We start from the raw sequence: 16,076 nt of genomic DNA, 5'->3' as shown, positions 1-16,076 counted from the left end.
GCCTGGCCTGAATCCATTTTAGAAGGACCCCTCTGGGGACCATGGAGTATGAGCTGATGGGACAAGGCTGGAATTACAGTTACAGGGAGAGGTGACAGTGCACAGAAGTACAGCAGTAGCCGTGGAGAGGGAAGAAAAGAGATGGAAGGCGGTTGAATCAGACGTCTAATGACCAACTCAATGGGTGGATGCATGAGGGGCTGCTGACCAGGTTTCTACGTATTTTCACCTTTTCTTCTCACTGGCCGTCTCTCAAAGGCCTTTACCCTCAGGTCCATGATCTTCCAGCTACGCCTCAGATCCTCCCATTCAGAGCCGAGTCCTAGATCTGCTTCCCCTCCTGCTCCGCCATCTGTGTCTTAGCTTCTCCCCCCATCACAGCCTCCACCCCTCTTCTCCCCCCGTCCAGCAAAGCCGTTCAACGCAGCCTGGGCCACATTCTCCCAGGACACCAGTCCCTCTTGGCCCAACCCGCTCCTGTCCAGCCAAAAGGCAGACTGAGTTGACCCTCCCTCCTCCGTCTCTGTCTGCCTTCCCCATTCCTGGGACTCTTCAGGCCAAGCCACCCGCTGCCTGGAGGTCCCATGGCCTCTGCCTCCCTGTCTGCCATTCCAGGCTGCTCACCTCTGGCCCGTCTTCCCATCTCTGTTAGTCCATTTGCGCTGCTCTAACGAATGCCCAGTGCTGGGTGGTGTCAAGACAACAGAAATGTATTTCTGAGTTTGGAGGCTGGGAGGCCAAGATCACAGCTTGGGCAGGTTCGTGGGTTGGTGAGGGCTGCTCTCTGCTTCCAAGACAGAGACTTGCTACCATCAAAGGGGAAGAATGCTGTGTCCTCACGGGCAGGGCAGAGGGGCACGTGTGCCAAACGCTACTTGAAACCTGTTTTTTGTTTGTTTGTTCGTTTTTTGAGATGGAGCTTCACTCTTGTCGCCTAGGCTGGAGTGCAACGGTGCGATCTTGGCTCACCACAACCTCCGCCTCCCAGGTTCAAGCCATTCTCCTGCAGTAGCCTCCGGAGTAGCTGGGATTACAGGCGTGCTCCACCATGCCTGGCTAATTTTTTGTATTTTTAGCAGAGATGGGGTTTCACCATGTTGGCCAGGCTGGTCTCGAACTCCTGACCTCAGGTGATCCGCCCGCCTCGGCCCCCCAAAGTGTTGGGATTACAGGTGTGAGCCACCGCGCCTGGCCCAAACCTCTTTTTTTTAAGGGCCGTAATCGCATTCTCGAAGGCAGCAGCCTTCCTGATCTAATCACTCTAATTTAAAGACCCACCTCTTCATCCCACTGCACTGGGCATTACTTTTCAACATTGGTGTTTTTAGACACGTCTAAACCATAGCTTGTCCCACTCTAACCCCCACTTGCCCTTTTAAAAGCAACTGACACTCCATCTTCTCTGAGCTGCTCACTCTTCCCCAGACTTCACCTCACTGGCTACCCTGCTCCAGCCTCGCCCCGGCCAGTGCATCACTGATTTTTCTTCCTAGCACCTCCCTCTCTGTGATCATATGAATTTAGTTCGTTCCTATTTCTCCACTAGCATGTGGGCTCCATGGGGACAGAGACCCAACCCCAGGCCCAGAAGAATGCCTGGCAAATAGAAAATCAGTGTCTATCAATTAATAAACACCTCTCCCTGCCCTTTCTGTATCTTCTCAGGACCCCACCCTGCCTTGGGAGGCTCTTCTCACAGCCTCGGAATACCCAGCCGCGGTAGCATCCAAAGCTCCATCACGCAGCAGGCGCTCTCCTCTTCCTCAAGCACTTTCTCCGTCCACTGATGACAGTGCTGCCGTCTCCCTTGAATTTCGGGTGTTTGTTCCTGGGTCTCTTTTTCTTTCTTTCTTTCTTTTTTTTTTTTTTTTTTTTTTGAGACAGGGTTTTGCGCTGTCACCCAGGCTGGAGTACAGTGGCGCAATCTCGGCTCACAGCGGCAACCTCCACCTCCATGGGTCAAGCAATTCTCGTGTCTCAGCCTCCTGAGTAGCTGGGATTACAGGCACTCGCCACCACGCCTGGCTAGTTTTTGTATTTTTAGTAGAGACAGGTTTCACCATGTTGGCCAGGGTGGTCTCAAACTCCTGACCTCAAGTGGTCTGCCTGCCTCAGCCTCCTAAAGTGCTGGGATTACAGGCGTGAACTACTGCTCCTGGCCTGCTAGTGTGTGTTCATCTTCCTTATTGGATACAAACTCCTAGAGGCCCAGGAACCATCTCTTTTCTCCCTTGCTGTCCCTTGGACCCTCTGTGTGCCCAGGACTGACATGGGCCGACCTGTCTCTGATGAGCAGCGAGTTGGCCCTCCTCCAAGCTGACTGTAGCTCACTAAGATGAATGCTGCACCCTCCCAAAATGAAAATTACATTGAAAGCTGTAATATATATATATGACATAAGCACACAGATTTTTTAAAAAGCCAATTGAAATGGAAAATTAAGAATGATGACTTTAGATATTTAAAAAGTCACAGGCACAACCAATTAATTTCTTCACATTTTCCTTCTCCCTCATTAAGCAGAAAATTCTATCAGAGAAGCAAAGCTTTAAAAATACAATTCTTGCTAGCCTGGAGCAGAAAATACTAATACAAGCATTTAAAAAATGTGTATAGCAAATCTGGGTGACTTCAGTTTCCTTAGGACGAGCTCTTTTTTCTTTAATAAGGGGAAAACATTACATCTTTATTTTCATTAACCTGAACATTGGCGCTTCCTTCAAGAATGCACCTAGGCAAGGAACCTCTCTAATATTAGGAGTTCCTGTGATGTGCCAAACATAGAAATCTCTGATATTTTTATTTCCATCAGTGCTTTTGCAGGTATCTAAATGCTCATCACTATTTTGAGTTTCCGGGGGATGTAAGACGAACTACTAGATTGTGTTATTTAATGCATAAAGAAGTACATATATTACACCACAATTTCTAAAAATCGTTGGTAATTGTATGTAAACATAATTGCTTTCATCTGTGATCTCAGGGTTTTTATGTGTATTTCCATAACACTGAGGAGCTCATAGCCTTTATCAAACTGCCAGAGGGGTCGACCCATGGCACAGAAAGAGCTAAGTTGTTCATTTCAATCAATTTTACGTAAAGCCAAATTTTATTTCAGCATAAATCATGGACCATTCCATGTTTAGTGCTTCCTTCAGGAGCTCTTTTAGGGCAGGCCTGGTGGAGACAAAATCTCTCAGCATTTGCTTATCTGTAAAGGATTTGATTTCTCCTTCACTTATGCAGCTTAGTTTGGCTGGATATGAAATTCTGGGTTGAAAATTCTTTTCTTTGAGAACGTTGAATATGGGCCCCCACTCTCTTCTGGCTTGTAGAGTTTCTGCCGAGAGATCCGCTGTTAGTCTGATGGGCTTCCCTTTGTGGGTAACCCGACCTTTCTCTCCGGCTGCTCTTAACATTTTTTCCTTTATTTCAACTTTGATGAATCTGACAATTATGTGTCTTGGAGTTGCTCTTCTCGAGGAGTATCTTTGTGGCATTCTCTGTATTTCCTGAATCTGAATGTTGGCCTGCCTTGCTAGATTGTGGAAGTTCTCCTGGATAATATCCTGCAGAGTGTTTTCCAACTTGGTTCCATTCTCCCCGTCACTTTCAGGTACACCAATCAGACGTAGCTTTGGTCTTTTCACATAGTCCCATATTTCTTGGAGGCTTTGTTCGTTTCTTTTTATTCTTTTTTCTCTAAACTTCCCTTCTTGCTTCATTTCATTCATTTCATCTTCCATCACTGATACCCTTTCTTCCAGTTGATCACATCAGCTCCTGAGGCTTCCGCATTCTTCACTTAGTTCTCGAGCCCAGTACCAGCTACTGCAATACCATGGCAAATTGTAAAGATCATCGAGGCTAGGAAGAAACTGCATCAACTAACGAGCAAAATACCCAGCTAAAATCATAATGATATGATCAAATTCTCACATAACAATATTAACTTTAAATGTAAATGGACTAAATGCTCCAATTAAAAGACACAGACTGGCAAATTGGATAAAGAGTCAAGACCCATCAGTGTGCTGTATTCAGGAAACCCATCTCACATGCAGAAACACACATAGGCTCAAAATAAAAAGATGGAGGAAGATCTACCAAGCAAATGCAAAACAAAAAAAGGCAGGGGTTGCAATCCTAGTCTCTGATAAAACAGACTTTAAACCAACAAAGATCAAAAGAGACAAAGAAGGCCATTACATAATGGTAAAGGGATCAATTCAACAAGAAGAGCTAACTATCCTAAATATATATTCACCCAATACAGGAGCGAGCACCCAGATTCATAAAGCAAGTCCTGAGTGACCTACAAAGAGACTTAGACTCCCACACAATAATAATGGGAGACTTTAACACCCCACTGTCAACATTAGACAGATCAACGAGACAGAAGTTAACAAGGATACCCAGGAATTGAACTCAGCTCTGCACCAAGCAGACCTAATAGACATCTACAGAACTCTCAACCCCAAATCAACAGAATATACATTTTTTTTCAGCATCACACCACACCTATTCCAAAATTGACCACATAGTTGGAAGTAAAGCTCTCCTCAGCAAATGTAAAAGAACAGAAATTATAACAAACTGTCTCTCAGACCACAGTGCAATCAAACTAGAACTCAGGATTAAGAAACTCAAAACTGCTCAACTACATGGAAACTGAACAACCTGCTCCTGAATGACTACTGGGTACATAACGAAATGAAGGCAGAAATAAAGATGTTCTTTGAAACCAATGAGAACAAAGACACAACATATCAGAATCTCTGGGACACATTCAAAGCAGTAGGTAGAGGGAAATTTATAGCACTAAATGCCCACAAGAGAAAGCAGGAAAGATCCAAAATTGACACCCTAACATCACAATTAAAAGAACTAGAAAAGCAAGAGCAAACACATTCAAAAGCTAGCAGAAGGCAAGAAATAACTAAAATCAGAGCAGAACTGAAGGAAATAGAGACACAAAAAACCCTTCAAAAAATTAATGAATCCAGGAGCTGGTTTTTTGAAAAGATCAACAAAATTGACAGACCGCTAGCAAGACTAATAAAGAAGAAAAGAGAGAAGAATCAAATAGATGCAATAAAAAATGATAAAGGAGATATCACCACCGATCCCACAGAAATACAAACTACCATCAGAGAATACTACAAACACCTCTGCGCAAATAAACTAGAAAATCTAGAAGAAATGGATAAATTCCTTGACACATACACCCTCCCAAGACTAAACCAGGAAGAAGTTGAATCTCTGAATAGACCAATAACAGGTTCTGAAATTGTGGCAATAATCAATAGCTTACCGACCAAAAAGAGTCCAGGACCTGATGGATTCACAGCCAAATTCTACCAGAGGTACAAGGAGGAACTGGTACCATTCCTTCTGAAACTATTCCAATCAATAGAGAAAGAGGGAATCCTCCCTAACTCATTTTATGAGGCCAGCGTCATCCTGATACCAAAGCCAGGCAGAGACACAACCAAAAAAGATAATTTTAGACCAATATCCTTGATGAACATTGATGCAAAAATCCTCAATAAAATACTGGCAAACCGAATCCAGCAGCACATCAAAAAGCTTATACACCATGATCAAGTGGGCTTCATCCCTGGGATGCAAGGCTGGTTCAACATACGCAAATCAATAAATGTAATCCAGCATATAAACAGAACCAAGGACAAAAACCACATGATTATCTCAATAGATGCAGAAAAGGTCTTTGACAAAATTCAACAACCCTTCATGCTAAAAACTCTCAATAAATTAGGTATTGATGGGACGTATCTCAAAATAATAAGAGCTATCTATGACAAACCCACAGCCAATATCATACTGAATGGGCAAAAACTGGAAGCATTCCCTTCAAAAACGGGCACAAGACAGGGATGTCCTCTCTCACCACTCCTATTCAACATAGTGTTGGAAGTTCTGGCCAGGGCAATCAGGCAGGAGAAGGAAATACAGGGTATTCAATTAGGAAAAGAGGAAGTCAAATTGTCCCTGTTTGCAGATGACATGATTGTATATCTAGAAAACCCCATTGTCTCAGCCCAAAATCTCCTTAAGCTGATAAGCAACTTCAGCAAAGTCTCAGGATACAAAACAAATGTACAAAAATCACAAGCATTCTTATATACCAATAACAGACAAACAGAGAACCAAATCATTAGTGAACTCCCATTCACAATTGTTTCAAAGAGAATAAAATACCTAGGAATCCAACTTACAAGGGACATGAAGGAACTCTTCAAGGAGAACTACAAACCACTGCTCAATGAAATAAAAGATACAAACAAATGGAAGAACATTCCATGCTCATGGGTTGGAAGAATCAGTAATTTATAGATTCCATGCCATCCCCATCCCCATCAAGCTACCAATGACTTTCTTCACAGAATTGGAAAAAGCTACTTTAAAGTTCATATGGAACCAAAAAAGAGCCTGCATCACCAAGTCAATCCTAAGTCAAAAGAACAAAGCTGGAGGCATCACGCTACCTGACTTCAAACTATACTACAAGCCTACAGTAACCAAAACAGCATGGTACTGGTACCAAAACAGAGATATAGATCAGTGGAACAGAACAGAGCCCTCAGAAATAACCCTGCATATCTACAACTATCTGATCTTTGACAAACCTGACAAAAACAAGCAATGGGGAAAGGATTCCCTATTTAATAAATGGTGCTGGGAAAACTGGCTAGCTATATGTAGAAAGCTGAAACTGGATCCTTTCCTTACACCTTACACAAAAATTAATTCAAGATGGATTAAAGACTTACATGTTAGACCTAAAACCATAAAAACCCTAGAAGAAAACCTAGGCATTACCATCCAGGACATAGGCATGGGCAAGGACTTCATGTCTAAAACACCAAAAGCAATGGCAACAAAAGCCAAAATTGACAAATGGGATCTAATTAAACTAAAGAGCTTCTGCACAGCAAAAGAAACTACCATCAGAGTGAACAGGCAACCTACAAAACGGGAGAAAATTTTCGCAACCTACTCATCTGACAAAGGGCTAATATCCAGAATCTACAATGAACTCAAACAAATTTACAAGAAAAGAACAAACAACCCCATCAAAAAGTGGGCAAAGGTCATGAACAGACACTTCTCAAAAGAAGACATTTATGCAGCCAAAAAACACATGAAAAAATGCTCATCATCACTGGCCATCAAAGAAATGCAAATCAAAACCACAATGAGATACCATCTCACACCAGTTAGAATGGCAATCATTAAAAAGTCAGGAAACAACAGATGCTGGAGAGGATGTGGAGAAATAGGAACACTTTTACACTGTTGGTGGGACTGTAAACTAGTTCAACCATTGTAGAAGTCAGTGTGGCGATTCCTCAGGGATCTAGAACTAGAAACACCATTTGACCCAGCCATCCCATTACTGGGTATATACCCAAAGGACTATAAATCATGCTGCTATAAAGACACATGCCCATGTATGTTTATAGCAACACTATTCACAATAGCAAAGACTTGGAACCAACCCAAATGTCCAACAATGATAGACTGGATTAAGAAAATGTGGCACATAGACACCATGGAATACTATGCAGCCATAAAAATGATGAGTTCATGTCCTTTGCAGGGACATGGATGAAACTGGAAATCATCATCCTCAGTAAACCATCGCAAGGACAAAAAACCAAACACCGCGTGTTCTCACTCATAGGTGGGAATTGAACAATGAGAACTCATGGACACAGGCAGGGGAACATCACACTCCGGGGACTGTTGTGGGGTGGGGGGAGGGGGGAGGGATAGCATTGGGAGATATACCTAATGTAAATGACGAGATAATGGGTGCAGCACACAAACATGGCACATGTATACATATGTAACAAACCTGCACATTGTGCACATGTACCCTAAAACCTGAAGTATAATAATAAAAAAAAAATCAGGGACCAAACTCACAATGTTTCCCTCATACCACCATTTCATGCCAGAAAATTATTCATTGAGGAATGTAATGGTTCTTAGTATACACTTCATTGGGCTCCATCCCTGCAAGCTTCCTCTTTGACCTCTTAACATCCAGGCTGGTTTTGACGCATTCATTGCTGGACAACTTTTCGCTCATCTCTTACACTGGTTGTAAACACAGCATGAAGCCCATTCTATTCACTCCAATAACCAAAGCCATCTTATTTGGAGACGCATTTCTATTGCAGAGATAGGAACAAATCCTTCAAGAAACCAATATTGATTGTGCTACGCTCTTGGGATTGAGAGATGAGCCAGGACAAGGTCGCTGTCCTCAAGGAGCTCAGTGTGTGACTCTGCCAGGTGGGGAAGGAAAGGTGCCACAGCCTGGACACAGCTTACACCAACACAGGGAGGTTTACAAAAAGATGGTCAAGGGAGTGCTGGAGGAAGTCTGTGTGTGAGAGGACATAGCAAAGGGGGTGAGCCCAGAGTTGACCACACAGCAGGATGCAGGAAGGGCTCCTGTGAAAGGAGTCCTTTGTCCTATGGATATGGGAGGACAGAACTGGAGGGAGGACCAGGGGGAGGGTGTTGGAGTAGCTTGGTCAAAAAGAAAGAGGATGAGCATCAAGGAAAAAAAAAAAGTCTTAATTCTGGTCATGGCAGTAGGAATGGTTGTGAAACCTATGAGTTGCTGGGATCTGGACAACTGATGGGGAAAGGTCCCAGGACTGAGTCTGAGCTTGGGCACTACTGTGGGGTGATGGATATTCAGAGGGGCTGGGGGCTGGAGGGTTACCAAATAACTGACTTGACACATGCCCCAAGTGACTTGACAGAAAGATGGCCAGGCGCAGATCAAGGCAAGAATTAATCAGGGACAAAATTGTCCTTTCCTCAAGAAGTCAGAGCCTAACTCTTTTCTAACTAAATCTTTTCTCCTGAATGAGGTCCTAAAGAACACCTACAAATACCATAATGTCATGTTAATTATCACTCTCAACAACGTCAATGTCAAAATCAGTATCAATGAAAAACTGGAGGTTTAACTGAACTGCTTGGGCTGGCCTCGGAGTATTAGGGAGAAAAGTCATTTATATTCAGACTGGTACTGACCAATTGTGAACACACATAGGCCAAGAAAAAATAGTGTGAAAGGGGTGTTCTTGTTGCTGGAAATAATCCGGCTGTGACCATCTCACACCAGTTAGAATGGCGATCATTAAAAAGTCAGGAAACAACAGGTGCTGGAGAGGATGTGGAGAAATAGGAACACTGTTACACTGTTGGTGGGACTGTAAACTGGTTCAACCATTGTGGAAGACAGTGTGACGATTCCTCAGGGATCTAGAACTAGAAATACCATTTGACCCAGCCATCCCATTACTGGGTATATACTCAAAGGACTATAAATCATGCTGCTATAAAGACACATGCACACGTATGTTTACTGCAGCACTATTCACAATAGCAAAGGCTTGGAACCAACCCAAATGTCCAACAAGGATAGACTGGATTAAGAAAATGTGGCACATATACACCATGGAATACTATGCAGCCGTAAAAAAGGATGAGTTCATGTTCTTTGTAGGGACATGGATGAAACTGGAAACCATCATTCTCAGCAAACCATCGCCAAGTACAAAAAACCAAACATCGCATGTTCTCACTCATAGGTGGGAATTGAACAATGAGAACACATGGACACAGGAAGGGGAACATCACACAGTGGGGCCTGTTGTGGAGTGGGGGGAGCGGGGAGGGACAGCATTAGGAGATATACCTAATGTAAATGACGAGTTAATGGGTGCAGCACACCAACATGGCACATGTATACATATGTAACAAACCTGTACGTTGTGCACATGTACCCTAGAACTTGAAGTATAAAAAAAAAACAAACAAAAAAAAGACAGCATCTTTAACTTGGTTGCACCCTTGGCAATGAATAACACGGTTCTAAGCTTCAGTTTCCTTCTCTGAAAATAGGAATAATAATAAAATTAATAATGATGTTAAAAAAATAATAATCCAGCTGTGGTAGGGATGTTTCCCAGTTAAGAACAAGCTGCATTCCCCGCCAGCTTGTGGATTAGGTGATCATCTGGGTCTAATGCACCCGAGATGAGGAAAAGCAACACCAGCCACTCTAACAGGTAACTCTCACCTTCTCAGTGGCCAATCATAGTTTTATCTCTCTAGATACCGTGTGACAGGTACTTTGCTGAACAGAGCTTACTGGGGGTCCCTAAGGGACCTGAGGTCCTTCTGTCTGCCCCTGCCTCACCTTTAGGGACTTGGAGTTCCTCCTGATCAGTTGGAAGAAGGGAGGATTTCTGGAAGGTTCCTGTGAGCCAGACTCAACAGCAGGTGGCCCATAGCATTTTGGTTCCCATCCCCCAGCTGGACTGCACCTGACTGCAAGGGAGATGGGGAAAGACAGCCCAATCGCTGGTTCAGGAAGAGGATGGGTCTTGGCGGAACATGGCAATCCATCAGAAGAGCTTTCTCCCTTTAAGAATTGCCTTCCTCCACCCTGGCTTTGCTTTGTGTTGGGCGGAGGGCACCAAGATAGATTAAACCTGATTCGTGCACCGTTCTTCCCAAGCAGGCTACGCCTAAAGGGCCAGGCATGGAGCAGGGTGGTGGGTCAATTGTGCCTCTCAAAAAGACGTGTCCAAGTCCTAAACCCTGCTGCGAATGTGACCCTACTTAGAAGCAGGGTCATCCTAGGTGTGATCAAGTTAAGATGAGGTCTTAATGGATTAGGGTGGGCTCTAAATCCTATGACTGGTGTCCTTAGAGAGAGATTTAGTCACAGACACGGGGAACAAGCGACCATGTGATACCTTGATTTCAGACATCTGGCCTCAAAAACTGTGACAGCACACATTTCTGTTGTCCTAAGCCATGCAGGGCACTTCGTTACGGCAGTCCTGAGTTAAGGTCCCTGCCTCTCTTATTGGCTGTGTAAATTATGGGACCACATTGAGCCCTGTCCTCAACTGCAAATGGGTGTGAGGACCCAGCTGGTAGGTGATGCAGGATGGAATTAACACAGGTACAAGCGGTGGAAAGCGTCCAGGTAACAGAGGGCTTGTGCTCACTCCACAAGTCCCAGCCACCTGGAGGGTTTAGCCTCTCCTTGCCCCACGTACCCTGTGTTGTCAACGCTGCCGACACACTGGTCCCCAGGTCTGGACTGTTGGTGGTCTGGCTGGCTCCCACTCAGCCTTCAAGGCTTGCATCAGTCATGTTCCCAAGAAAGATTTCCATAAGCCCCATTCCTCCCCCTACCTCCAGGTGGAGTTGGTCTCCATTAGGAGTCCTTCACTCCATTCTCCCCCACAACACGGTCTTCCTAAAGCACGGTCCGCCCTTGTTTGCTGCAATCAGCACTTCAAGGCTGACGCCTGACACACAGAAATGACTCCATCCTAAACTTTCTATTGCGGGACTGGGGTTGCCAATTCACGGGACCCAGAAAAAAGCAAGTCATCGATGTGCTTTCCTTTGGGTGCCTGGTGTCACACCAATTCCCATTTGGTTAGTGGTGACTGAGTGACTCGTGTTTCAAGAGCAAATTAAATGAATAGCAAGAAAATAGACACCTGCCACACCAGCTGTCATACTGTCATCTAGGGGTGACTATTTTGGGGAGGCAGCCATTGGTCTATGTATAAATACTTACATTAGGTTTCATTTTTGTTTTATTTAAAGTCTGGTTGGGTACAGAAAACACACACACACTTAACAGGTTAAAATATCCAAATAAAATTTACTGCAACTTTTGTAGAATTTTATTTGTGCTACAAGACACGTTGCATAGGAAACTATTTAAAGCCCCTGAGGAAAAAATATCCATGGTTTAAGGTGCAACTGGTTTTGTTTCTTCTTTGGGGAAAAGGTGATAGATGGTCTCTGGGAGAAATTAGGGGTGGAGTTGAGAAGCACAATCGAAGGTTATATGGTGGGATGACTGGCGAATTGTGTGTCCTGGTTCTTGCAGCATAAAATAGCTAGTGTTTGTTCTTTTTTTCAGTCTGTTGGTCTTCAGTATCTGAATAAGCAGCTATACGTGTCAGGCCAGTAAGGGAGTATACATTGATTATACTACGGAAGTAACATGTTTCAAGAAAGCAGTTTTAGAGAATGAGATTCGGGATCCCAAATGGTCCCTGACAACTGCAGGCACACAGGATGTGTCCTGGCACGTTGCTGAGGATCACCTCACTCTACTGATTTGCCATTATCAGTCCTTCCTCCTGCTCCCTTCCAACACGTGACATCTACGACGCATTGTGAGATTCACACAGCATGTCTGCACCCTAAAGTTATTAATGCAACACTGTGCCAAGTTCCTGATTTTATGTGAGACACATTTTCATTTTTACAAAATGCTCATCTTGCTCAGATGATCTTTACATTGTACAAAAAATGGTTTCATCTAAACTATTACTTCTTTCCGAGGAGACACAGGTACACCAGGAAGGAAGAGGGGTTAAGCCTTAGAGGGAATGAAATGCGGAGTTTGGCAAATGGCAGCTGGCACCTCCGCACATCAGCATAAGGCGTTGCTTGTGAGACCAACCGCAGCATCTGCAATAAGCACGAGAGTCGGTGGCCACCAAGGCTCTGATTCAGTCGTGAAGTTTTCTTCCTGTCCACAGAAGAGGCAGCAAACTCTATGGGAAGCACTGCTTTGACCCCAAGGAAAAAACAGTACAATGGCCTCGTAGCAGCAGGGACCACCTCGCTCTCAAATAGCATTGTTCTCGTCAATGACTAATTGCACACTGGCAGGGGCCCTGAAGACTGTCAACTCACGGCTGCTTTCTGATCTATTGGCGGAAACAGCTCAGGGCACCTAAATGCTAATGTGGGACTTCACTCTGCCCACTAAAGCTCACCAAAGATTCACATAGTCTGTGGATGGTCATTTACTACCAGTGAGGCAAAGCACGGAAGACAATCAAATTCCAGGAGGGAGCAGGACCTGGGGCCTTCTCAGAAAGAGTGAGCTGTCCCCGTTTACTGAAAAGCCACTTTTTCCCACGTGATTCACCTTCTTACACGTAGGGAGTGAAAGAGGTCCAACAACTGAACGAGTGTCTTTCCGGACTGAGTGTTGAAATGCAAAGTGTGGCCGGGAATCAGAAATGCCCCCAGTGACCTTTAAATACCTATATACATCTCTAACATAATTTAAAAAGGTCTATAACAACATAAAAACCTCAACAGCCTGTGCCCCTAGTAAGTTTTCTTTTAAGCCTTTATGGTCCATAAAAAAATTAGATACTACCTTTCTCATAGGTCCCTTCCCCCCATTCGTTAAAAAAGTGATTTTAAATTTAAATTTATACTTAACAAATAGAAAGCTATGTGATTGGCAATGACCTGCAGTAGGCAGTCCCTTCAGGCCTCTCCCTCGATGGAGGAGGGTGGCGCATGATGGGTGTAGGCCTAGCTGGCGGGCCCTAAATCTGTCTGAGCAGCCGCCCCTTCCTCCCTCTTCAGCTCTGTGGTGACAGCAGGGCACCCAGGGCACAAGAGGGCTTGCACTCCAGAGGAGCAGGAGGGGAGGGGACCCATTCAAATCACGAAGTCATCCTGGTCCGCAGGGCTGAAGGCGGCTGCTCTCAGAATGTCCAGGGAGTTCACCAAGATCAGAGTCCCAGTGAGGTGCTTCCAGCGCTTGGTGATGGGGTTTTTCATCTTGTCCAGGCCCAGGTGCAGCTCCTGGATGACATCCCGGTAGCTGTCCCCGATCTGATGGCTCCAGGTGAGTAAGAAGTCATACGCAGGCTTCCACATGGCCTGGGAGGTGGAGTCGTAAAAAACAAAAGGAGGGAGAGAGGAAGAAAGATTAGGAGACAGAACGAGATTTGTTCCTATTACTTGGTGCAGCTTCTGCAGTCACTTTGGGACATTCTTTCGCGAGTGAGACAAGCCCACAGAAGAAACAGTGGAACCATCTCAGGGCCACGGTCAGCACATTCCAGAGGGAAAAGCAGGGCTTTGCACAAGAGTAGGTGCACAACAAATGAATAAACAGAAAGGATTTCTCTTTTCTTGCAATCCTGATGGCACTTTCTCTCTGTGCCATTTGTTTGGAAATTCATCCCATTCATAAAAGACAGCTTTGTCCTTGGGACTTCCTGCTTCCTGGATCTTGCATGCCTGAACCGTCTTCCAGGAAGCTTACTAGGGCGCCCTCCACAAACATGCGAGGACACAAAGGCCCTCTGAGCAGGAGCCCGGCCACACCGGCTTTGGCCCAAGTTATGTAACATACCAGGTATCACTCCAGTCCAGAGCGGCTCACAAAGGCCTCTGTGTATGCGTTATTGCATTATTCAATCCTACGGATGGTAATTTAAGATCAAAATGAGCAAGGGACAGGCCGTTCTGTTTGTCCTTCCCATGTCGTGTGGAACAGCCTTGACATCCTAAAGCCAGGGCTTATGACAACCAATCCAGAGGACGGCTCCCACTCAGTGAGGCGCACCCAGGGCTGGGCACATGCGTGCACATTTCCACCTGTCGCGCCTTCACAGAAATGCCGTGAGGCAGACGTTTTGCGGCTGCACTGCATGGGTCCAAGGAGCCCAGGGACAGAGCGGCTCGGCGAGCTCGAAGCTCAGCTGCTGCTCACCTCGCTGTCCACAACCCCGTTCCTGTCCCGGTGGGGAGACTCGTAGGCGTCCATCTGCTGCTTGGAGACCTTGGCCAGCTTCTCAGCCAGCTCCCGCCAGCGCTGGGCCACCTCTACGGCCGTGGTCAGGAGCACAAAGTCCTGGATGAGTCTGACCACCAGGCCCTGGCAGTCCATCTTCAGTAGGGCCTGCAGAGGAAGAGGCACAGCGTGAGACAGTGTAGGGAGTGGGGCAGGCTCTGCTCCCCGCAGAATTCCAGCAGATGGCGCACGAATGGCCATGGGCTCTCTATTCTCCACGTTCCCTGGCCTACCAAATGTCCCCTGAAATCGATCACTGCCAGGACTCACGGGAGAGAAGAGATGATGTGCACAGCGTGCCAGGTTCACCAGTGTCTCCCTCCAAAGCCCACATCCACCCAGAACCTCAGAACGTGACCTTACTTGAAACTGGGGTCTTTGCAGATAGAATTAAGATGAGGTCCTTCTGGATTAGGGGAAGTCACCAACGACTGGCGTCTTCATAAGAGAAAGCAGACAGAGAGGCAGAGGGAAGAAGGCTGCGTGAAGGCGGAGGCAGAGACCGGACAGATGCGGCCACAAGCCAAGGAATAGAAGGAGGGCTGAGTCAGCAGGGCCTAGGAGAGGCAGGCCTGCAACACCTTCTCCCCCACCGCTTCCAGACGGAGGCCACTCTGGGACCCCTGGCCTCCTGAATGGTGAGAGGACAAGTGTCTGTTGTATGAAGCCCCTTGGTTTGTGGTCATTTGTCTTGGCAGCCCCAGGAAGCTAACAGACAGGGTGAATATGGATTATAGTTGTCACCACTCCCACTCTCTGCGGACACCCGAAAGAAACGAATGCATTTCACCAAATAGACACCATAGCCTGAGGCCGAGACGGACGGAGGGTGAGCCGGACCTGCTGAGCATGCGGTGCTGACACTGGCCAGTTAGAGAGCACGGCGGGCAGAAGGGACGAAGGCTGGGGGACTCAGACAGGGACCACCCAGGGAGAAGAAGACAGAGAACAGAAGAGGCCCGGGGCAGAGACACAGGGTGTACCACCAAGAACCACGGTGACCAGGAGATCCACAGACCTCCCCCAGGACTGTGCAACATGAGAAAACAGTTTCCACAATCGGTGGGACTGCTCCCATGTCAAAGCTGCGAGAACTTTCTACTGTGTCTTTAGGACAGGGATTACTAACCACAGAGGAAGTCCAGAGGGGAGGTAACAGGACAGACAGCCCTGCTGGGACAGTGAAGTCCCAGCTGAGGCTGGAACAACCACGTGGCCGCCTTGGGACTCAATTCCGACCTAAAAACCGGGGCTGGATGGGACAGGCATTGAACATATGGCTCAACAGCCTAATATATCTGGGGGACTCCAGGCTGGGGTCAAACTCACACTTCTGGTTTAAAGAAACAAATCAAATTGGCTAGCACAAGCCAGC

The 16,076-nt window shown here is 46.0% G+C and overlaps 1 protein-coding gene across 6 annotated transcripts in view; it reads right to left on the bottom strand.

The window, feature by feature from the left end:
• Positions 1-11,723: 11,723 nt before the first annotated feature.
• Positions 11,724-16,076, bottom strand: part of SH3BP4 (SH3 domain binding protein 4) — a 104,336-nt gene continuing 99,983 nt past the window's right edge. For all 6 annotated transcript variants that reach the window (XM_055291052.1, XM_055291050.2, XM_063645769.1 and 3 more), the window contains 2 exons: positions 14,621-14,809; positions 11,724-13,782 (listed from right to left, as the gene is read on the bottom strand). In XM_055291052.1, coding sequence (XP_055147027.1) covers positions 13,558-13,782; positions 14,621-14,809 — 414 coding nt within the window. In that variant the 3' untranslated portion in view covers positions 11,724-13,557. The remainder of the gene's footprint in view (positions 13,783-14,620; positions 14,810-16,076) is intronic.

Source organism: Symphalangus syndactylus, chromosome 8 (assembly GCF_028878055.3).
Source record: "Symphalangus syndactylus isolate Jambi chromosome 8, NHGRI_mSymSyn1-v2.1_pri, whole genome shotgun sequence".
Classification (NCBI taxonomy): Eukaryota; Metazoa; Chordata; class Mammalia; order Primates; family Hylobatidae; genus Symphalangus; species Symphalangus syndactylus.
The sequence above is the reverse complement of the archived record's forward strand: the minus strand, read 5'-3'. Positions and strand labels throughout refer to the sequence as shown.